Source organism: Hippocampus bargibanti, linkage group LG05 (assembly GCF_051943395.1).
Source record: "Hippocampus bargibanti isolate YZ-2025 linkage group LG05, ASM5194339v1, whole genome shotgun sequence".
Classification (NCBI taxonomy): Eukaryota; Metazoa; Chordata; class Actinopteri; order Syngnathiformes; family Syngnathidae; genus Hippocampus; species Hippocampus bargibanti.
The window spans coordinates 9,392,984-9,418,862 of NC_142738.1; the positions used below are offsets into that span (position 1 = coordinate 9,392,984).

General features: G+C 40.2%; 1 protein-coding gene across 4 annotated transcripts in view; it reads right to left on the bottom strand.

Moving 5' to 3' along the window:
• Positions 1–25,879, bottom strand: part of megf11 (multiple EGF-like-domains 11) — a 146,935-nt gene that overhangs the window by 74,734 nt on the left and 46,322 nt on the right. For 3 of the 4 annotated variants that reach the window (XM_088996438.1, XM_088996436.1, XM_088996433.1), the window contains exons 6-7: positions 18,878–18,970; positions 18,710–18,721 (exon numbers count right to left, since the gene is read on the bottom strand). In XM_088996438.1, coding sequence (XP_088852564.1) covers positions 18,710–18,721; positions 18,878–18,970 — 105 coding nt within the window. The remainder of the gene's footprint in view (positions 1–18,709; positions 18,722–18,877; positions 18,971–25,879) is intronic. The other variant, XM_088996437.1, reaches the window with a different exon arrangement.

Consider the following 25,879-nt stretch of genomic DNA (forward strand, 5'->3'; position numbering starts at 1 on the left):
TGGAAAATACAAAAAGAAAGGCATATGATGCAGCTTTCAAACTAAAAGCAATCGCGCTGTCTGATAGAGAAGGAAACAGAGCTGCTGCACGTAAACTTGGCTTAAACGAATCGATGGTGAGAGGCTGGAAACGGCAGCTGGAAGAACTGGAGCAACGTAAAAAGAAGAAAAAATCTTTCAGAGGTAATAAAAGCAGCTGGCCTGAACTGGAAAACATTCTAGAAGACTGGGTGAACACACAGAGAGCAGATGGTCGAGGTGTTTCGACTGTGCAGATCAGACCGAAAGCAAAAACAATCGCCACCGAAAAGAAAATTCCGGATTGACAGCGAGAGAGAGTGTGGCTGAGGTAGTGTGTGATGACATCTATACTACACTGTTTCATTCCGACACTGAGGACGATTACTTGGATGGCTTCAGTTCACAGGAGGAAGATGAACACGGCTTACCGCGATTTTCACCAGTATGTTCTTTTACCAGACCTGTTATACTGTGTTGCTATTGTGTTGCTACCATGTTGCTACCGTTGCACTGCCGCGTCACGGGCATTAAAACTTTGAAAACGCTCTCTGTGTGCAGTCTTTATTTGTAAATATATTTACATGTTTTAATGTGGGCACATGCGGCTTATATACAGGGGTGGCTTGTGTATGTACAAAATCGATTTTCCTCTAAAAATGTAGTGGGTGAGGATTATAATCAGGTGCGCTCTATAGGTACTTTGTTTGGTCTGAAAACTTCGTGTTGATCCATGTTGATGGAGAAATTAGAAGTAAAAAACATAAATAACGCAATGGTGAATCGTGTGTTGCACCAAGACGACTACTGTATTTGATACTAGTTGACACAAATTCCCAGCAGACAAATCAACCCATTTGCAACGGAGCTTGGGTGCCATCTTCTGCATTTTCTGGGCGCTACATTGGAGTCCAGACACCTCAAAATGAGACGGAAGGACTACTTTAAAACGATTGCAAACATTTATGCTTTCCTCTTCAGAACTATTTGAATCATATTCATAACTGGATGAGTAACAAGAAAGCATCTTCTCCGAATCTGAAGCCATTGTTTTGATTGTCTAGCAAGGCAAGACGTCCTGGCATGACGTCACGAAGAAGGGGGCGGGACCTTCTGAAATGGAAACATTCTGAGGTCAGTTTTGGGCCACTTTAAGTCATTTTTATTGGTGTTTTGCATTTGACTAAAAATATCAGCCTGCGTGTTTTGGGTATTTTCGATGCTATAAAACGTATTTCTGATGTCAGTTAGGAAACCAAAAAATGGTGTCGGTTGTCCCTTAAGGCGAACACTGAGCGGGGAAGTATAAAACACAGACGCTCTAACAGTCGTAAAATAAATTCAAACCTACTGTAATATGACAACATATATCCTTGCGTCTTCAGTAAGACATTACTTTTTGTAATGGATCGCATCTTCCTAGAAGAGGGATTTCATCGCCATCCACATACTCTACATAGCCAATTGTAAGTGAGCTCGGCGAATCGGAGCCTGAATTGATTGGTCAGCCTTGGTGTCACTCGCGTATACATGCAGCCCTTGAAACCTCCAATGTGGCTGTATGCGTACGTGTTCGTGAAGCACAAAACGCAGCCAATTGCAAGCGAGCTCGGCCGGAAAAAGGCGCGCAATACAAAATTTAACTTACAGCACTTCAATCCAAACATTTTTCGATATACAGGACCCGCAAAAATGTTCGGATGTACCGTTTTGTCGTAACTGGAATGGTCGTTGGCTGAGGAGCGTCTGTATTCGGCTAATTGAAACCCAACTTTATTGATTAATCGGTCAATTGTTTTAGCGCTATTAAAAAAAAAGACAAGCACTCGGGGCTTGTGCAAGAACGTTGTAAACTGTCACTGAAAATAAACAATGCACTAAGGTAATTCAGTGTCGCCAAGCCGGGAGCGCGACTGCATGTTTGGGAATGCAAATCCAAAATGAATACAGTCAGTCTCGCTTCCCTGCTACGTAGCGGTATATGATTAAAATGTTGGCTGATTTATCAGTCGGAGATAATAGAAAAAGGTGTGGTTTGCTATTCTATCTCAGGCCCCCACGAACTGAAAAGGAACCTCCTGAGAGGGCACCACGAATGTAAGCTGGGCGAGAGCGCGGCGGAATGCAAAGTACAACCCCCCAAATACCCTGGGGCTTGGAGGCAAATTTGATTAAAAGTTTGTTTTTCTTCACTCTCACCAAACGGAGGAGCCCATCGATGCGGCACTGACAGTTAATTGGACTTGGCAGGGCTACGAGTTCATTCGTCAGCATTGTGTGGGGCTTGCCTAGGAGGAGCAGGGACAATCGATGTTTCTCGGGATGGCCTGTAATCACTGCACCACTGCGATGAAGTCCAGGGTTAAACATCAGGAGATTGCAGGGGGCACCGGAGGATCTGAGAGGGACTGCTAATGTTCCCCCAAAAGGAGAATCAAGCAAGGTCACCCCAACACAACCACAGGAGGAAGTGCAACACAAGCTACAGTGATACCTCGGTTTACAAACCCCATGGCTTACGAACGTTTCGGTTTACGAACGTTAAAGTTATGAACATTTTACCTTGGTATCCAAACTAGTTTTCGGGATACACACGGAGCTGCCACAATGAGTGCTGTGTCCTTTGCGAACGAGCCCACTCTCCTAACGAGAAAATGGTGGCCGACTGTTTTGTCCTCTATACCCGCCCCCAGTCGTCGGTTAAAGCCACGTGATTGGTCAAGAACGCAGCAGTGAGGGGGTGGAGGTTACAGACAGAAAGAGAGTGAAGCCATTCTTCAAAAATAAAATGGCAGCCGACATTTTTTTGTCCTCTATTCCACACCCCCAGTCTTCAGTTATTCGGACTCATTTCAACTTTGATAGTTCAGATGCAGAGTGTAGACTGCAAGGCTAAAAATCCCATCAATCAGGCTGCACGAATAACCCGCACAAGCCATTTGTACGCTTGATGCAAAAAGCTATCAACCCACCTAAACAGAACACAATTGATGAGGAAAAAGGTAAAATTATCGCATAGAAAGCACCTCCAAGGGGTCATTCCTCAAGATGGTGAAAGAAGAAGGCTATGTTCCTCATCAACTGTTTAATGCTGATGAAACCGGCAATTCCATTCCATCAAGCCATCAACGACCATCACAAAGGTAAACAAAACGACTTTATTATACGGTACAGTTTATTTCTTTAATTATGATACCACAGCACATTTATTATACATAAAATAAGGTATATTTTGTGTAGTTTTAAGGCTTAAAAATATGTTTTATGGGGACCTGGTAACAGATTATTCTCATTTTAATGGTTTCCTATGGGAAATTATTTTTTGGGATACACACTTTTCGCCTCACACACACTGTCTGGGAACCAATTAAGTTCGTAAGCCAATGTATCACTGTATTCCTAAGAGACTCTCGCATAAGATGGCAAAGTATATATATATATATATATATATATATATATATATATATATATATATATATATATATATATATATATATATATATATATATATATATATATATATATATATATATAATGTTGATTAAACAATATGAATGATATTACGGCAAAAAAAGGTAAAATGTTTAATTTAACTGATTTCTAAATAAAATTCCACTTGACCGGAACTTGTTTTCTCTGCGCTTTTGTTTCTTCTCGAGACTTTTTGCACTGAATTCTTTTCTCGGTGGTTGACTTCGCTTTTTACGAGTAGTGATAAGTGTTATAATTAACATTACTGCTAATATTTAATGACGAAAATGGAATTGAACATATCTCAAAATTATATTTAACAATTTTTGCGTTTCCCGTACAAACTTTCTTGTATGCCGTACACATCTAAAAATGTGTGAAAATTGTACAGAATACGGCAAAATACAGCAGGTTGACAGGTATGAAAATAAAACGTGAGTCTGGGTATGTGTCTTCAGTTCTCGTTACAGGTAACTCTTAACACAAGCGCTCAAGAAGTTAGAACCTGAGGAACAAATGCTTGGTTTGGCTTTTTACGATGCATGGTACACACACGCGCGTGCGCACACACACACACACACACACAGATACCATATTTGCCGCACTATTCAATGAATGATCAATTTTTCATATTTTGGGCACACCACATAAGGCACATATAATAGAATTAGTGGCTGCTGTTGCATTATGTGTACATACGATGGAGCTACACTAACGTAAATACAATACAATACAGGTGTATTAACTCATTCACTGCCATTCCTGAATTTATTTGAGAATTGACAATATAACGTGGAGAGCCATTTGTGATTTTGTTCAGGTTTTGGTTTATCTTGCAAGGGGAAGTGGGGTAGGTTTCAAGCTCCAGTCAGACCTCTGGCAATGTTTTCCCTCCCACAAGTGGGCAGCATCACCCTTTTTTTTCATGTTGGCGATTTGTTACAGCTTCATCTGTTAAAGCGCTATATAAACCAATATGTATGTATTTCATTGTATTTTGGACATACACCCTCATTTCAAGCTCATGTAACTCCAGACCCATATCATTTAAGAATTAACCCCTTTTCTGATGAAATAAGAGAGTCTAAGGTTTCTTACGTTGTATTGAATGTTTATGAAGTCTTCAAACTCAAAAATCTGTGGGTCCTGGAATTTGATTGAAAATGACAAAAACCCTGGCACTGGAGTGGACATGTTTTTGCACATCGTCTGGCTGTGAATGAGTTCATATCGAGCTTTCACAACTGCTGCAGGCGGATCAACGCCTTTTACAAAACATTATATATAAAATGTAAATAAACACACACACACACACACACACACACACACACACACACGCACGCACACACACACGCACACACACACACACGCACACACACACACACGCACACACACACTGACTGATGGTAATTTGTGGTAGTAGTAGATTATTGTTGATGTTTTACTCAGATACAGAAAGAGATGAATAATAGAATTAGGAGATCAGTGTACGCACGCGACTTGTTTCGTTTCATTGTTGATGTGCTTACATATACAGCGGCGGTCCTTATTTACAATTGCAAGCCCAAGAGCAATTTAACAAGTACCAACAGTGAAAGAAAAACAATTTTTGCCCCACAGCCATTATTGACTTCACCAAACGCTTTGAAACGCGTTTATTCCTTTATCAGATCAACAATTGTGTATGTGTGTCACAACACTTGAGGTTAAACATCCATCAAGTTAAGGAAAAAAAAACACTGTTCCATTTTATAGACTCGGATGGTGACAACTAGACGATCTTGAAGACCCAAAAGAGAAGAAGAATGAGTGCGACTACAAATAAAACACTGAGCTAAACAGCATAGCAACACCATTTGCAATACATGGATGGAATACAAAGGAGCACATATGTGTGAACAGCCCATCAAAAACAATCAGACAATGTCAGTCAAGGCAAACCTCAGAAAGACGGCAATGGACCCAAACCAAGCGTGATTTACAGACTGCGAAATGAGCTTTGTTCTGTATTTGCATTCAGGAGACATTGCGTCCCTCTAAACTGTTATCATGACATTTCTGCTATTTTCGATGCACTGACCTTCTCTTGAGGACAGCAGATAAGGCCTTTTCATGTTCTTAACGATACCGACCGACTCTCAGAGCTCTCTTAGTGGATAATGACAAAAATCAGCGAGATAGCGGCAATCAGAATGCTGGGCCTGCAAATTATTCTATCGCACTGACCATCAATACACAGTAAAGTCATGGAAAGAATACACACCCTAGTGCCCCACCACATCAACGTATGACAACTCTCTCAGATGTACACACATATTTTAGGCCTCCTCCTGAAGGTAATGGAGTAGCGAGCTCACTGGGGGAGGTGTGTGGGGTATAAATCCTGTTTAATGGGATGGCACAAGACTCTACAGAGCAGGGTGAAGAGTCAATGTGCGCTCTAGGCCCCAAAAACAGTGCTTGAATTCACCTGACATACAATAGATATGCAAAAGTTCACTCAATGTTTAAATACTTGATACAACTTGGATACATGGACGCATACCAAATCGTACACATGCTTCGTCTCAACAGAGTTGCTCTTGTGCGATGGTTATCCGATTGTTTCCTTAAAGGACAACCGACGACAAGTTGTGTCCATAATTTGTAAAATCGCTTCAAATGACTTCTACTGAGCGTATTTTACAAAGATTCCACCGCATATAGCTATATTTGACGTTTTAAGACTCGCGCTGAATATTCCGGAAGTCTTGTTTTTGAGTTGGTGACAATTCCCGACGTCACGTCACGGAAGGAATGCCCCGGATGCAGAAAGGACACACTGTCGCAGTCCTTTCATCACCTCAATGCATTTTGCGGTACTTTGTTTGGTCTGAAAACTTCGAATGGCGAAATTAGAAGGAAAACATACATAACGCGATGGTGAATCGTTGTGTGTTACACCAAGACTACTTTTTGATATTCGCTGACAAAACTTCCAAGGAGACAATTTCCACAGAGCTTTGTCACCATCTTCTGTCTTTTTTGGGTACTACTAAAGAGTTTGTCACTACATTTCTCTCCAGATGCATCAAAATGACACTGAATACATTCTTTAATCGATTGCAAACATGTACGCTTTCCTCTTCAGAACTATTCGAATCATATTCATAACTGGATGAGTAATAAGAAAGCATCTTCTCCGAATCTGAAGCCATTGTGTTGATTCTCGAGCAAGGCAAGACGTCTTGGCGTGACACCACGAACATGGGGGCGGGACCTTCTGAAACTGCCCATTTCCGGTTTCAATTTGAAGTCCTTTTTAGACATTTTAAGTCATTTTTATTGGTGTTTTGCATTTGACTAAAAATACATACTGCGTGCTTTGGGTACTTTAGATGCTACGAAACGTTTTTCTGATGTCAGTTGTCGGTTGTCCTTTAAGAGAAGGAACACATAAAAATAATGTGAAAATATAAACAAGCAAGGAGCCAAACTGGTCTAAAATTAATGGAATTGTCTGTAAAGATGTCATCTTACATCTTAGGCTTTCATTTGTGATCATCAAATACCAAAATCGCTCTCCATGGCCGTAACTTTGGGAGTATAAAAAAATCTTATGAGAACTAAATACTGGGACCAAATGAAAAAGACTGTTAAATCACACATTGAGTGTCAGAAATACTTTCAATGAGCTGTTAGTTTAATATGAGAAACCTACTCAGTGGTTTATTGGTGTTATTCCTAAATAGATTCATATGAATTTAATTATAATGAACTGAAGATGATGGAGTGGACACTTAAAGCCGAGTCATTACGTATGTGAATAAAACACAGCATTTATTTTATTTTATGTTGATCCTGGTGCACTAGGGTCATTAGGGTGCACTGATAACTTGATCCGAAAGTGGCATCACACCCTGGATTGGTCACCAGTCATTTGTAGAACACATATAAAGACAGACCAAGTTTCACTCACATTCACACCAGCAGTAAGGGGGAAGCGAGGCCACACTGCCGACCCACAAGAGGGCACCACGACAGCAAGCAGTGACATTCTATCACATTCAATTCCATATTTGTTGAAAATGTTCACGTGGTCATTGAACAATATTTTTAGAAATATTATTTTAACTTTGAAATGTATTGTGCAAAGAGGGGTTTTCCCGTTAGGTAACATGAGGAAGCAAAATATTAGAAACACCTCTAAGTGTGATGTAGTGTACGCCTACACTACTGCCAAACATGGGTAGCAATCAAAATTGAGGATTCTAATATTCAAAAAGGTGTATTTTATATATATATATATATATATATATATATATATATATATATATATATATATATATATATATATATATATATATATATATATATATATATATATATATATGTCACGGCCGGGGAGAGCGATTTAGGTATTTGGTGATCACAAATGAAAACGTACATACATACATCCATACGTACGCACACACGCGCACCCCCACACCCACCCCACCCACACACGGCCCAAGCCCGCCGGCACGCACGCCCGCCCGCCTCACTTACTCCTAACATTCGTAACATCGATTCTCTTCCCACCTTCAAATCCCATCTCAAAACCCACCTATTTAAAATTGCATTGTCTGTGTAGCTCTCTCTTCTTTCTATTTGTAATTGTATTTTATTAACATTTCTATCTATGCTTGTCTGTGACTGTAAAGTGTCCTTGAGAGCTTTGAAAGGCGCTTGAAATAAAATGATTCATGATTTTTATGATTATTGTTGTTATTGTCATTATTATTATTATTATTATTATTATTATTATTGTCGTCCTTTTTCTGATGTGTATTTGCCTAATGAATCGGGTTGGAGAAGTGACTTGACACAAGTCTTTCTGTGCATGAATGTCGCACCTGTCATTTGCATCCTGTAGGTCTTTGACAATGATGCATGTTAATGTCCTGCTGCTGTGGCAGAGGATGGGAGCCATCTGGCTCACATGCATTCCTGAGAATAATGTGTAAATATTGTTGATGGGTGCCAGAGGGAATCCCAACAGCAGTCTATTCAAAGTACATTCTCGCCGCATGAATCAAGTCATGTTTATGGTTCAGCGGGTCGGTGTTGCTGCTCGCAGTCTCTTTCATGACGGGCTATGACTAAACAAGACTGTTTTCAAATTATAATATACAATCATGTCACTGATTTATTTGTCAATTAGCATTATGTCAGTAGCCCTGGACATGTCTTTTGCAATTTGCCTTCAGTCCTCTCAGGTTGAATTTAATCCATAAAACGTGTGTTCCATGGACACAAGTCTCATTTTGGGAAGGACTACAGAGGAATATGTTACCTCACAGACCGACTAGATTTGATGATTATGCTTTGTCTGTTTTACTTTTGACTTATTACTGAATCTCGGGAGCAGCGGACATTGTGCACATTTCCATAATGGACGAGAATTAACTCTTCATTTACATTCTAGACTGCCCCATTAAGTGAAATCCCTAACATACAAATACTTTATTTGAACACTCCATTGCCGTGTTTTTATCGCATTTATGACATTTATCTTTTTAAAATACGTATCTTTAAAAAAAACGTTCAAAATAATACCAAATATTTTAACAGGTATATATACAGTACATTTAACCATATACTGTACTGTAATACATTGAGAGAAGTCAAAAAATACTTTGTCGGTTGCAGGATTAAAATGTGTTAAAGTCTGAGTTATCATTTTCTTATTTTTTAGGGAAAAAAACTGGAAAATTCCACCTACATTTTAATCATGTCCAATTAATGTACTTTCGTAAATCCAAAGGTTGTTTTTTTTCAGCATAGCGAACTCTAATACCCCCCCCCCTTTTTTTTTTTTTTTTTTTACAAACAAATTTACCACGTCACAGTATGCATGGATAATTATCCCAAGCATATCACATAATATAATATGAGAAAATTGACCGCATTTTCCGGTATATAAGGCGCACCGGATTATACAGCATACCTTCAATGAACGAAAAATATATAAAAATATGATATCCAAATATAATTTATAAATATATAAATGTTTTCCAAATACAAGGCACATTACATTATAAGGCGCTACAGAGGCTGGGGTTACGCACTACTTCTTCTATGGGTGGAAATGGTGGCTGCTGACAGTAGTTGCAAGACCTGTGATCGCTCAATATGACTTCACACATAAGGCGCACCTGCGTATTTGGCGCAGGGTCATATTTGGAAGAAAATCATGGGTTTTTGGTGCGCCTTATTCACCGGAAAATATGGTACCTATGAGATTAAAAAAAGGTAATAGTGCCGAGTGACCTCTATTGAGTCAATGCTTATCGGATAAAAATGAATAGGGATACAGACGTTCCCAAATTTACGAATGAGATACGTTGTGAAAGGTCGTTTTGCAAGGTGAATTTGTTTGTAAGTTGCTTCGGTGCTAGATTTTGTATGGAATGTTTAAGGTTTATAAACGTATGTTTAAAATGTACATAAGTATGTTTAAGACTTGTATATGTAACCTGTATTGGTTTGTACTGAAAAATAAACATTTGAAAAGATATGTACATGTACAACTGGAGAGAATACCATATTGTTACGACAAAAATGTTCGGATGTACCGTTGTTAGTAACTTGAATGTTTGTAAGTAGGCGTCTGTATAATGAAATAATGATTACCCTGTCTCAACTTAGGTACCAGTACAAATATAAATAAGGAGAAATCTGCATCAGCAGAATTAACACCAAATTGATACAATCTGAAAATGTTGTACAACGGCACTTTAAATTTCCTCATTTCTAAAAATGAAAATTAGCCAAATTCGGTAAAATGGGAGCATTTTCCCGAACCCTTTTCACCGACAGCATTTTAGATTGAAGTCTTTCAGGCACAGCATTTACGACAGTGGACTTTTTACTATGTTATTAGATTACAGGGTGCATGAAAGGGTTAAAATGAAAACATTTGTTGAGCAGCTAAACAACAGAACTGATCATAAAGCAGAAGACAGCAAAACAATAGAAAGCGTGAGCTTTATAGCCCAAACGAAAAGATAAAAATGCATTTTAATGCGCGCTGTGAATTGAGAGGTGAAACATAAAACCATGTCGAGAGTATATTGAATGTTCAAAAGTGCAAACACGACACATTGGTAGCAACAATTTAACCTTCTTTCATCCACATCTCTGAGAACCTCAAAACTCAACTCAGGATGGTGACATTCAGCAAGACGCATCCTGTTTTGTCCATCTTGAAATCTTTAAAGGACAACCGACGCCTTCGGTCAAGTTGCGTCCATAATTTGTAAAATCACTTCAAATGAATTCTCCTGAGCGTATTTTACAAATATTTCACGGCATATAGCTATATTTTACGTTTTAAGACTTGCGCTGAATATTCAGGAAGTCTTGTTTTCGAGTTGATGACGATGCCTGACGTGACGTCACGTCTGGAACGCCCCTGACCCAGAAAGCGACACACAATGCACTTTAGGTACTTTGTTTGGCTTGAAAACTTTGTGTTGATCCGTGTTGATGGCGGAATTAGAAGGAAGAAACATAAATACCGGGATGGTGAATCGTTGTGTGTTGCACCAAGACTACTATTTGATACAAGTTGACACAAATTCCCAGCAGATAAATCGGCCCATATCCAACGGAGCTTGGGCGCCATCTTGTGCATTTTCTGGAGTCTAGACGCCTCAAAATGAGACGGAAGGACTTCTTTAATCGATTGCAAACATTTATGCTTTCCTCTTCAGAACTATTGGAATCATATTCATAACTGGATGAGTAACAAGAAAGCATCTTCTCCGAATCTGAAGCCATTGTTTTGATTCTAGAGCAAGGCAAAATGTACTGGTGTGACCTTCTGAAACTCGCCATCTGCGGGGTCATTTTGAAGTAGTTTTGGGACACTTTCACTCATTTTTATTGGTGTTTTGCATTTGACTAAAACTATCCGCCTGCGTGTTTTTCCGTATTTTAGAAGCTATAAAACATTTTCTGATATCAGTTAGTAAACAAAAAAAATGGTGTCGGTTGTCCTTTAACATTAGCCAATGTGTCCTTGTGGGTTTGCACCCGCGAGGACTACATGCACATCATAGAGGCAGCTCTGGTCCCAGCGAGACTTTTGCTACAAGACCAGGCAGAGGATGAAATATTCTGGCATCGGCAGGTGGATCCCAGTAGGCGGCAAAGGAAAAAAAAGGAAATAAAAAGAGGCGATATCTTCAGCCGCAAGACAACTTGGTGAATCTCTGGGAGCTTATCACCTTCACTTTGCTGGCCCTCAAAAAAAAAAATGTCTTTGCCCCCCCCCCTCGCCGCCTGACACGTAAACAAAACAACTTCCTGCCAGGTGCTGCTCCACAAACCAGGTCCAAGCCTTTGATTGGGAGCCAAATGACTGTCTGGAAAGACGTCACTTTCGCTTCAGGCCTCGGAGCATCCCACTTCATCTCCAGCTTGGGCGACATGCTTTTTAATCACATTCGCACATTCCTCATGACGTGACTGCCTTTCTATTACGCCCTCCTCCCTGGCAATCGAATGAAAAAAACTGCCTTTAATTGAAGGTTCAATGCCTTTGCTGAAAACAGCAATATAATGCCAGTGTCAATGAAAAGCTTTCTTCGGCCGTCATCTGTACTTCTTTAAAGGTGTCTGACATTTCGCTCATCATCCAATGAGCTTCGTCAGCGAACTAAAGTTGTCATGGTAACTCTGGCTCTATATACATCCCTATCGGACAAAGACCTCTGCTCTGATAAGTCCTTGCTCTAAGGTTGGGGGAGCACTAGACTACTCCTTGAAGCTAATCTCATTACTTCTTGTGATTTAGATTTCCAGGTTAGACAAAAGAAGTAATCAGATGAGTAATCAGTGTAGGCAACTGCTCCCCCAACCTTAGAGCAGGAACCTACCAGAACAGAGGTCTGGCGCCGGCCACCTCTGTGCATTTGGGATACATATAGGGCCAGAGTTACCAGCAAGACTTTGGTTCGCTGAAGAAGCTCTTTGGATGAGGAGAGAAATGTCAGACATCTTCAAAGAAGTACAGATGACGGCTGAAGAAACCTTTTCATCGATGGACCACTCCTGTATGACTAAGAGCCTACAATACATCCTAATTTATATAGCTGTAACAAAGCTCTCACACTTTTGTTCAGGCTCCACAAATAATCCGTACAAGTCATCTGTAAACTTGATGCAAAATGCTATCAACCCAGCTAAACAGATCACAATTGATGAAGACCTAGATACAATTATCACAGAGAAAGCACCTACAAGGGATCATTCCTCAAGATGGTGAAAGAAGCCCATGTTCCTCATCAAGTGTTTAATGCTGAGGAAACCAGACACTCCATTCCATCAAGCCATTAACGACCATCACAAAGGTAAATAAAATGACTTTATTGTACAGTACAGTTTATTTATTTAATCATAATACTATAGCACATTTATTATACTTAAAATAAGGTATATTTTGTGTAGTTTTAAGGCTTAGAAATTTAGAAAGTAGAAAATTATGTTTTATGGAGACCTGGGAACGGATTATTCTCATTTTAATGGTTTCCTATAGGAAATTGATTTTCGGGATACACACTTTTCGGCTTACACACTCTGTCTGGGAACCAATTAAGTTCGTAAGCCAACGTCCCACTGTATTAGACTGGGAAACGTATGCAAAAAAAAAGTAAGACATGGCATTTACACTCCAAAAAGGAGGGGCGATTTATTTTAAGAATTGGCTGAGATTTGCTAATACAGTAAAGTCTCGTTATATCAATATCGGATATATCGATAGTCCCGGTTATATCGCTACTATTTCTATGCACACACGGAGAAAATTACATGCAAACAGGGTCGGATATCTCGATAGTCCCGGTTATATCGATATTTTTTCGGACTCCCTTGAATATCGATATAACGAGACTTTACTGTATATGACTGGAACTGAATGGCGCCTGCGTGGGAAATCCAAATTTATGAATAATGCCGCTGTATCGCTGCTCAAGTCTTAATAAATTGGATTAGCAAAGCACCTGCACGTCTCGCCGCACGCACAGCTGCACCTTTAACCAACCAAGAGTGGGACAAAGAGTCTCTTGGGACAGACTCAAAAGCGTCACACACTCCCTTGTTGCAGCCTCACCCATGAAGCGGCGGAGAGGATGCCAAACTTGAACCCACGGCAAGTCTGAAAACGACGCAGGAGCAGATGATTTACACGCATCTGCTAATCAGAAAATGGCTTTCTTGCTAATGAAAATTCATAGATCCATACACTAACCCTACCCATATAATTTCTCATTCTTTATACTGACAGGTTGATTTATTATTGTGTACCGAGAATGTGTTGCGTGAGCTTTTGCTCTGGGGAGGCGTTATACGAGGGTGACACTAGTTGGCAGTGTGCGCTGCATTTTCAACCCTCATGTTTCTGGTGCAGGGGTTCTTAACCTTGTTAGAGGTACCGAACCCCACCAGTTTCATATGTGCATTCACCGAACCCCTCTTGATTGAAAAATAAAATATGTTTTTCAAATTCAAGACATAGATATGTTTTTACTGCTACACAAAATGAGCCGCGCATGAACATCACCTTGTTCAAAGAACAAAAGCAACACAACACATAAACTTTGCTAACAGGTACAAATCCAAGAGCAGGCAGCGTGGCCCTTTCATCAAATCCAGCTCTCTTCACCCTGAATTCAGCAAGTGTTGTGTTCTTGTATTTCCCGTCTCCATGCAGCTTGAAGAAGTGTTCCTTTAGATTTTCTGGTGCTAGACTAGAGTTGCTCAACTTGGCGTTGCAAATCATGCAGATAGGACGCTCACTCCCATCATGTTCTGTGATACATGAGAATCCATGTTGTACATATTCATCCGACCACTTTCTTCTTTTGCCCGACATAGTATGGATAAAATATAAAAACGACGTACTACAACGACAGTCATATGTTGATTACTCCTAGCTACTGGCTAGCCTGTTAATTCGTTGTGAGTGGGGGAATCAGAATCAGAATCATCTTTATTGCCAAGTATGTAGAACACACAAGGAATTTGTTTCCGGTAGAACACGCTGCACTAGTATCGTCGTCAAAAAAACTGCTAAGTGGCACTATTCAGTTCCATTTTGGAACTGGAAGCAGCAGCAGTCTAGCTGGCCTCTCTTCTTCTCTCTCTGTATTCATTTTTTTCGATTTGGTACACTTCTGACTCTATACTGCCCCCACGATATCCTGTGGTATTTCTCGTTTTCGTCCAGAGCTCTACCGACTGCTAAACAGACATAACAACGGACGAAACGGCCTCTGGGGCCGGACGAAATGCTCTGTTTCCGTGATTAACAGAAGTGTGTCGGCGGAGGCTCTGTCGAACCCCTGAGATCGACTCACAAACCCAGGTTAAGAACCAGTGTTCTAGTGTAAATACAGTTCAGAAAGTGCTGGGGGGAGGGGGGGTTAATAGTGAGTCCAAAGGAGGTACGTTAACATTGACATACATTCATACTTCAACTAATTATTTTAATTCAGCACTTGGAGTTGGTCTGAGTACTGAACAATACTAGGATTAGAGGTTTTGGGGTTATTGTTTTAACTCATTCACTGCCAGACGTGTGCAATAATAATAATAATAATAAAAAAAATAATAATTTCAAGCACCTTTCAAAGCTCTCAAGGACACTTTACAGTCACAGACAAGCATAAATACAATAATAAATAAAATATGATTATAAATAGAAACAAGAGATAACGCTCCACAGAAAATGCAATTTTAAATAGGTGGGTTTTAAGATTGGATTTGAAGGTGGGAAGAGAATCAATGTTACGAATGTTAGGAGGAAGTGAGTTCCAGAGTTTGGGGGCAGAGCGGCTGAAAGCTCTGACCCCCATTGTGCTGAGACGGGCAAGGGCACATAGAGGTGGAGGGAGGAAGAAGATCTGAGGGAACGAGAGGGAATAGAAATTTGAAGAAGGTCAGAGAGGTATGGGGGCAAGATTTTGGATAGCTTTAAATGTATAAATGTGAATTTGAAATGTGCCCACTCCATGGCCAGGGTTTTTCTCATTGTCACTTGAATTCCAAGACCCACAGAATATTTAGTTTTAGGACAACAGGACCATTCAATACAGCGTTAGACACCTTAGACCAGGGGTGGGCAAACTTTTTGACTCGCGGGCCGCATTGGGTTCTAAAATTTGACAGAGGGGCCGGGCCAGGAGCATTTGGCGGGAGTGTTTGGGCCGGAAATACTCTGAACAAGTTATGTCCATAATTTATAAAATCACTTCAAATGACTTCGACTGAGCGTATTTTACAAAGATTCCACAGCATATAGCTATAGTTTACGTTTTAAGACTTGCGCTGAATATTCACTAAGTCTTGTTTTCGAGTTGATGACGATCCCCATGTGACGTCACGTTTGGACCGCCCCTGACCGAGAAAGCGACATACAATGCATTTTGGGTACTTTGTTTGGTCTGAAAACTTCGTGTTGATCCGTGTTGATGGTGAAATTAGAAAGAAAACACATAAATAACGCGATGGTGAATCGTTGTGTGTTGCACCAAGACAACTATTTGATATTCGCTGACATAAATTACCAGTGGACAAATCAGGCCATTTCCAACGGAGCTTGGGCGCAATCTTCTGCATTTCTGGGTGCTACATTGCTGTCATTGACGGCTCGAATTGATATGGGAGGACTCCTTGAATCAATTGCAAACATTTATGCTTTCCTCTTTAGAACTATTTGAATCATATTCATAACTGGATGAGTAACAAGAAAACATCTTCTCCGAATCTGAAGCCATTGTTTTGATTCTCGATCAAAGGCAAGACGTCTTGGCGTGACGTCACGAACAGGGGGGTGGGACCTTCTGAAGCTGACCATTTCCGGATTCATTTGAAGTCATTTTTATTTGTGTTTTTCATTTAACTAAAAATATCAGCCTGCCTGATTTGGGTATTTTAGATGCTATAAAACGTTTTTCTGATGTCAGTGGGAAACAAAAACAAAAAATGGTGCCGGTGCCTTTAAATGTAGTATGTACAAACCTCATAGCACAGTAAGAACACTACAACCCAATTTATTAACTGTCTTTCAAATGTGAAAAATATCCCTGATCAGTTAATAAATTTGTCTCAAGGAACATGGCGTTTACATACTATTTCGCAGATACTTGGAGGAGGAAATGGAAATAGATTAAAATAACATGCACTGTGATTTATCAAGATTGCGTCTGTTTTTAATAAGTTTCCATCGAAGGGGCAAAGTTAAAGAAATCCACATTTATTGAAAAATGGAATCACTTTCAAAATTCAAAACATATTATTACACAACGAAATATTCAAGCTCAATAATACCCACTTGTGTTAAATTCCGCCAAATCATAGATGGTTTGTCCTGACCGAGCGCTCAACAAACTCCTCACTGACGCCCTCGCCTTCACGCGCAAACAAAACACGTGTACCGTCGCCGAGCACACAAACATAGACTACCTGCAGTTGAAATTTGCATTCTCGGCACGGCAGCCAATCAGAAGCCTGCTTCTTTCTTCCGGACTTTCGCAAGCGTTATAAAGTCGTGCAATTGCATGTCATTTTCCAAAATAAATGCACAGAACCTCAGACCAGAAGAAAGATTCAAAAGAAGCTAACAACATATGTGACGCTAAAAAACGTAAATTTACATTAAACCGTGACTGTAAAGTGTACGTGAGACTTATGAAAGGGGCTTAGTGGTTCGTAGGAAGCAATGCAAACGTTGCATTGTGCACCGCAGTGACAATCGACTACTGCAGCAAAATCTACCGCCATGCACATTTACCGTAAATTAAGCAAGGTAGCATTTGTAGTAGGTGCATTCTTGATTTAAAAAAAAACTATACTTTGTTACAATGTTTTTTTAATGTGATTAGTTGTCTCTTTGTGCTTCAAGTTGTGAAAAATGGGACAGGCAACTTTTCAGTTATCTGCCCTGTTGTTCGCTAACTTTTTTTCATGAGTTTTAGACACTGTTTGTACTATAATTTGGGCAAGTTCGGCGGGCCGGATTAAAAAGCCTAACGGGCCGTATGTGGCCCGCGGGCCGTAGTTTGCCCATGCCTGCCTTAGACTATCTTCTTTCATCAGAAAAAAAAGAGTTAATTCCTAAATTATATGGGTCTTCAGTTTTATGAGCTTGAAATGAGATTGGCTGTCCAAATTGCAATGCTATACATTTATATAGCGCTTTAACAATAGCTGAAGCTGGAACAAAGCTAACATGGAAAAAAGGAAATGTTGCCGCCTTGTGGAGGGGAAAAAATTTGCAAGAGACCATGGCCAGCGCTCCATTAGCACCCAAGTATGAAAAAAAAACGGAACATATTCGAGAATGGTTCTCTACATCATATTTTGAATTCCTGAATAAATCCGCGAATGGCAGTGAATGAGTTAAATGTACTTTGCGCATGCCGATCTCCTGACAGGATCCCATTGACGCGTCAGCCAAGTAGACTTCACGAATGAGAAGAATCCGCTTTGATAGAATGGGGCAACAAGATGGCCGTGGTCACACCCACAACAGCGTAAATGTCAATTTCTTGCCGCGGCAAGCAAATGCCACCCACCTTCAACCTGCATACTTAGACTTTACACTACACTTGTATGGTCATGAAGATAAGTTTATATCTTATAAAGTGCAACATGGCATAGCGTGATTTACTCATCACGGAAAACAACATTTTTGTGGTTGTTCTTTAGTAAGTGTACAACAGAGATTAATTGCATTTCCATTCGTTTTAATATCGAAATAGGGATACAGTAAAGTCTTGTTATATCGATATTCAAGGGAGTCCGGAAAAATATCAATATAACCGGGACTATCGATATATCCGACCCTGTTTGCATGTAATTTTCTCCGTGCGTGCATAGAAATAGTATCGATATAATCGGGACTATCGATATATCCGATATCGATATAACGAGACTTTACTGTAGTTTGTTTTCTGCTGTCTGACACTATGTTTAAAAGCCACTCCATAGAAAAGCCGTCATAATAGCTCATTCGAACGCGGTATTGATTTATCCTCGCACAAGCCACAAGGCACAGGCACCAACCTAATCATGATTAAGATCATAAGCGCGCGCGTGAGACACATCGAGGCTGCAGCCATCCATTCTTCTGTAAGATTCATCAAGCATATCACTTCCACTTCCAGCAAATGAAAATGAATTCATTGGGACTTACCTGTTCCATTGGCTGTGTTTGCAAAGAAGAGAGGATACAAAGCTAAGTAGCTTTGCGATAGGCGGATACTGAGGCAAATGCTACCAAAACTTAACAGGCTGTGAAAGCCATTTTGGCATGAATGAGTCGAAGTAACTTCTCGGGACTGAAGGAGGGAAGTGCACTCACCACTGGAGCAGTCCAGTCCGCCCCATCCTGGCTCACACTGGCAGGTATCAGGAGACACACAGCGGCCGTGAACGCACTCTTCGGTGCACAAAGCTGAAACCAGACAAAAGCGCACAAGGACACACATTTCATCATCAATATACGTATATTGGAAAACACATGCAAAAGTGTCAAACATCATTAGAGCATAAATAAGTCACACAGTCATTTCATAATACAGTAAAGTCTCGTTATATCGATATTCTCGGAAGTCGGAAAAAATAGCGATATAACCGGACTATCAATATATCCGATGGAGCGCCATTCCCGAATTTGTTCGGGTTTTGGTTTTTCTTGCGGGGGTGCGGATAAAGTGCTGGTTAGACCTCTGGCAATGTTTTTTTCCCTTCCACGGGGGGGCATCATTTGCCTTTTGTACAGCCGCCCCCACTTGCACTTCATGTTACACCAGATTCATATAATTTGAAATTAACTCTTTTCTGACAAATGAAAAGAGTAAAATTTCTAACGCTGTATTGAATATATTGTATATTGTTTTCAAAATTTTGCTTGTAGTAGACGTGCACATTCCACCATGACGTCCCCGATCTGCTACTGAAAAGGATGCTTTGATCCTCATATTATTTGTTATTTAGTTTTTTTTTCCCCAAGATGGCGGCGCGTGAACACGCAGCGGCTCCTCTCTCCCGGCAAATTGCCGTTTTCGTGTTTATTATGTCTGTCAAAGTCATTATAAGTGCCTTGCATGCTGGGTCCGAGAGGGCAGTAATTTCATCTGTGCTGTACGTCATGCATATTAGCATATTTCACAATAAAGCTGACTTTGACTTGAATATTTATATAGTCCAAAAACTGAATATTCTGTGTGTCCTGGAATTCAAGTGACAATGACAAACACCCTGGCACTGGAGTGGACACATTTTTGAACATGTCTGGCACTGAATGAGTTAAGATCCTTTTCAGAAGCAAAAGTTCTTCCAGATGAGCTACTGCTACACTACATGCATACAAATTTTAATTGTACTTCACCAAGTCACCGTGTAATTGATGACATTGATGAAATTTGAGTGGCAATGACAAAAACCCTGCCACTGGACAGTGGCAGGTAGTGATGTGCCATACTTTGCCCAAGGCGCCGATGCGTGTGCCGAGTAAACCGGAGAAAGAAAAAAAATGTGAGGCATGCGTTAATTAATTTCGCTTGTGGACATGAAGCTTCCAAATGCGTGTCATTACATCTGAAGCCTCGTGAGACGGGCTTCTCACGTCATCGCCTACTCAGTTTCACAGGTGATTGGAAATAAAATGGTGCACCGAGACGACAATGAGCTGACATACCCATCTTGCATCTTCAGTTAGAATTCTGACTTTTTAAAAACGTTCTGATATTAAGTCAGAATTCTGAGATAAAAGTAAGAATCCAACTTTTTTTTTTCTTTGTTGGCCCTAATCCTCTTCCGTACCTTTTGACCCCATCATTTTGTTTTCTATCCTTTAACCCCCTCCCCCATCCATCCCTTTTCAAATTGCTGCTGTGGACTGCAAATTTCCCCATTGTGGGACGAATAAAGGTTTTCTGATTCTGTTTCGTATGGAAAATAAATGTTTGGAAAACGAACTTTTCGCCTTACACACACTTTCTGGGAACTTATTAAGTTCGTAAACTGAGGTATCACTGGACCTCGATTTGAGCAAACTGTTTGCTGACGAAGTTTCTTGGATAAGAAGCGAAACGTCCGACACCTTCAAAGAAGTACAGATGACGGCTGAAGAAACCTTTTCATCGATGGACCACACCTGTACGACTGAGAGCTTACACAGACGTCACCCTGGACTGGTTGTCTGTAGATGTCCAGGTTGGACATCTACGCCGGTGATTGAAAAGCCCACTCTGGTAATTTTATTAGCATTTTTCATTTACCACAATGGTGGTAATCTGTGTGTTTGACTACCGCTGATCTACATACATACGACGTACAACGTCTAGCAGGGAAGAAGGAAGCAGCATACTGAATGAGCTTAAAGGACAACCGACGCCTCTGGACAAGTTGTGTCCATAATTTGCAAAATCGCTTCAAATGACTTCTACTGAGCGTATTTTACAAAGATTCCACAACATATAGCTATATTTTACGTTTTAAGACTCGCGCTGAATATTCCGGAAGTCTTGTTTTTGAGATGGTGACGAGTCCTCACGTCACGTCACTGAAGGAACGCCCCTGACTGAGAAAGGACACATTGCAGCAGTCCTTTCATCACGTCAATGCATTTTGCGGTACTTCGTGTTGATCTGTGTTGATGGCGAAATTAGAAGGAAAACACAAATAACGCGATGGTGAATCCTTGTGTGTTGTGACAAAAATTTTGAGCCCATTGAGCCCATGTATTATTGTTATTTCCACACGGAGCTTTGTCGCCATCTTCTGCCTGTTTTGGGTGTGACATTTCCCTCCCCCGATGCCTCAAAATGAAAATGATTAAATTCTTTAATCGATTGCAAACATGTATGCTTTCCTCTTCAGAACTATTTGAGTCATATTCGTCAGTTCATGTTCTCCGAATCTGAAGCCATTGTTTTGATTCTCGAGCAAGGCAAGACATCTTGGCTTGACACCACGAACAAGGGGGAGGGACCTTCTGAAACTGCCCACTTCCGGTTTCAATTTTTTGCCGTTTCAGCACACTTTAAGTCATTTTTATTGGTATTTTGCATTTGACTAAAAATATCATACTGCGTGTTTTGGGTGTTTTAGATGCTATAAAATGTTTTTTTTCTGATGTCAGTTGTCCTTTAAGCACAGCTAGCAGTATTGGAATGCTGAAAAATGTAGTGTTGGGAAACACTTTTATTCAATATCCATCTCCATTATTTGACTGCGGACTAAAGAGTTTCTCCACAGAGTGTGGCCTTGATCAACATCTCAGTTGATCACAGTTTTACTTTGCGGATCGAGCTGTTATCAGCAGGCGGAGGCATGACAAAGCGGGTCGTAAATCCCCTCTAATTTGATCAGCCAGTGCTTTGTCATGTACTCATTCTAGAATCAACCGAATGCGCGCACTGCGGTGTTTGCCAAGTCTGTGTGTTGTCTTGCTCATTCTTATTGAGCAACACGGAACCCAACCGTTTGGATCCTTTTTTGTATTCCTGTGAGCGTGTTCAGGGAGTTTGGAACGATCTGCTGAGAAGAGATTTTTCGGGGGGGGGGGGGGGGGGGGTGTTTTACAAAACAAAAAATCCATCACAGAGATGGGCACATAGCATGAAAGAGTAAAAGTTGGAACACAAGGTCATCAGGCTGGCTGGGTTAAGACATTTTCTTATCTTGGGGAAATTACGCTAGCATGATGGGAATCAGCGCTTGGCGCACTTAGCCTGTGGCAGAATGATACAACCAAGGGTGGCAAAAACAAAATAGACGCCTGATCCCGACTGGTTGATTTTCCCAGCCGTGTACGGGATACAACGGCGCTCATCCTACCGGCGGAGAGGTCAGCTGTACATTCATAGATTATCACTCAATCAGACTTCGATTAGGGTCGTCTGCCGGAGGGAGGGATGAGGTCGGAAAAAAAAGGGGTGAGGAAAGGGGAGAATCCCAAATAACCACAAGCCGCTGCTAATCACGGAAATGCTCCAGAGGCAAAAACGGTAAACCAGAGATTGAAAGATAATACAGGGGCTGATTTCTGAGCATCAGTATTCTGGGAAGGGAGGAGTTTAATTTAAACGAGGCGGAGGGAGGAGGAAAGAAGAGTCCGTTCATCATTTGTGCTGACGAAGGTGCGAGATCGACTACCTGTAATCAATGAGGCTGCAATATGCAGAGTGTTCAAAATGAGGAGACGAATTCAATGTCACCACAACGAGCTGATTTGATTTTGTTTCAATCAGCAAATTCTGATCAGCGACCAGGAAAAAGGGAAATGCAAACGTGTCACAAAAAGGAAACATGGAAATTAAGTTTTACCCAGCGAGGAAAGATGAAGTGCACACTTCATCTAGAGATCTGAATGGCATCCCCCCCCCTACCAACCACACACCGCACCCCAAAAAAAGGGACAGGCGTAATCAAACGGGGAGTAGGTCTTTTCATTTTAATTGAAATTCATGAATCACGCCGCCAAACTCATTTCTGAGGAATGTGAAAATTGAGTCTTTCATCTCGATAAAAGACTAATCTAGCTCATTATACAAGAGGTGTTATCGTAGCAGTTAACAATGGAGCTAATTGGTAAACGTGCTACGCCGTTAATAAGAATTATAGTCTTGCACGGTCATAGCGCACTCAGAGTCCTTTTTCCGAATGCTTGACAAAAAAGGAAGATCGCTCGCGATGTTCTGTCTTCTGGTTTCGAGGACAAGTAAGACACATACTGAAAACCAATGAGGATATGTTGGTGGCGCTGCAAAATGGTAAAAACTAAAGTGCAAAATGAGAACGAATTCAACAGTTTCATAAAAATATGCCAATGGAATTGCAAAGTGTCATTATAAAATGTTCATCAGAAGTTTCCAAAAAAAGTTATTTGATTGTTTCTTTACTGTCATTCACAAATTTATTCGAGAATTGAAAATATGACCCAGAGCGCCATTCCCAAATTTGTTCGTGTTTTGTTTTTTCTTTTAGGGTGCCAAAAAAAGCGCTCTAGTAATATTTTTTACTTCCACAAGGGGGTAGCATTTCCTTTCAGTGTTAGCGCTTTGTTCCAGCTTCAGCTGTTGTTAAAGCGCTATATAAACCAATATGTATGTATTGCATTGTATTTTGGACAGTCATCCTCATTTCAATCTCATATAACTCCAGACCCATACAATTTAGGAATTAACTCTTTTGTTCTGATGAAAGAAGAGATTCTGACGTTTCTTATGTTGAATTGAATGCTTATGTAGTCCTAAAACTCAATATTCTGTGAGTCTTGGAATTCAAGTGACAATGAAAAAAAAACCTGGCATTGGAGTGGACACATTTTTGCACAGTGAATGAGTTAATTTTGTAATTTATTTAGCGAATCATTTCTTGCTTCACTGGTGCGAGCGTCTGGACTATACGTTGCCGGGATATGCCGACGGCAATGTCGAGATGTTAGCGGGAGTTGCTTCACACAATTGCTACGCGACTGAAAGTCCTTGTTAGCTCACAGTTATTGTCAGCCAATTATTGGACATAATGTTGTTGCAGAGGACAGAACTTGATTGTGTGCCGCTCCCTTTCTTCCTCTCTACAGGTATTTAAATAAGGGAAAAATTGTGATGGTGAAAATCTGACACCCATTTTAACTCCTTCGATGCCAGACGATGTGCAAAAATGTGTCCAGTCCAGTGTTTTTGTCATTCTCACTCAAATTGCAGGACCCACTGAGTTTTAGGACTACAGTACATACACATTCAATGCAATGTAAGAAACGTTACACTATCTTCTTTCATCAGAAAAAAATGTTAATTTCTAACATATAGTTGTCACATGTCTGGAGTTATATGAGCTTGAAATGGGGGCGGCTGTACAAAATAGCCGCCTCGTGGAAGGGAAAAAAAAACATTGCCAGAGGGCTGACCAGCGCTTTATCGACACCACCCGCAATAATAACCTAAACCCGAACACATTCGGCAATGGTGATCCATGTCATGCTTTTCAATTCCCAAATTAATTCGAGACTGGCAGTGAATGAGCTAATGTAGTAAAAAAGAAAAAAATGGCAAAGAACAAATAAAAAAATAAACAAATACAAATTTTTGTGTTCTAAACCCCTCTAAAATACGGATCTGATAAAGGTATTGAAAAAAGTTATGTTAATAAATGAATCCACAGGTGCTGAACTAGAAGTATACGAAGAAGAAGCATGTTTGTTTGATTTTTGAAAATCAAAGACTACGGCGCAGTTTCCTAATACCTATTTACTGACTCACAGTAATCGAAATAGCCAAAGCTCGCAGGGCGAACCGTAATTGTCATTTGTAAGTTTGTCATTTGTAACACTCCTCTACTTACGAACATTCGAGTTACGAACAATGGTACCTATAATCATTTGTGCAGGTGTGTCGAAAAATTTTCGGACAGTGAAGCTATAAATTCTATTTTATATTGTGCACCTTTTTCCTAGTAGTGCTTCTTTCTGCCGCTAATACCGACGTACCAAACATATGTAGTATTCTCTCCAGTTCCACATGTACATATCTTCGAAGAGCATATATTTTATTAAATGTTTTTTTTTTATACAAACCAAAATAGGATACTAATACAAGCCTTAAACATACTTATATACGCCTTAAACATACATTCCATACAAAATATAGCATTGAAGCAACTTACAAACAAATTCACCTTACGAACAACCCTTCGGAATGTATCTCGTTCGTAAGTTGGGGAGTGTCTGGAGTAAATTTCTTGTCTTAAATGGTAATATGGCGTACTAATGTCAACTTGTCGACTAATCAGTTAAACCAGTGGTTGAGCTTGAAAGTGCACATAATATTTTTGTCTTTTTTTTTTAATTCATGAAAAACTGCAGCTTCTTTACCTCTTTGCAAAGGAATATAACATTCCAAAGGGATTTCAATCATTTTCAGAGCAACAGTACAAGGTGCCTACACACGATTGTTGTGTATGTGGTTTTACAGAAGTGCTTTTTTCTTTGTGTTTGGAAAATTGAAGTGAAATATTGTGATGGTGCTGAAATCAATCTATCATATCAAGAATACTCCCTCCAAACTTTCTATTGAGGTAGGAGATTTTATTTTAAAAAAAGGCCTTTGAAGCGTGGAAAAAAAGATATCAAAGGCAGAGAGATTCTTTCTTGTGGAAAAAAAAGCCTCATCACCTCTCCCATGTGTAAACCACGTGTTACTTTCTACAACTTCACAACAATCTATTTAATGATCCAACCTAAAATCATGTAAGTCTCCTGACATCACTTAGAAGTGGACAGGCTGGTGTCATGTTGCCTGTTTCAATAGAAACGGCCTGCTTGGCCACCAAGTAATGTGATTAGTGAGGTTCTCAG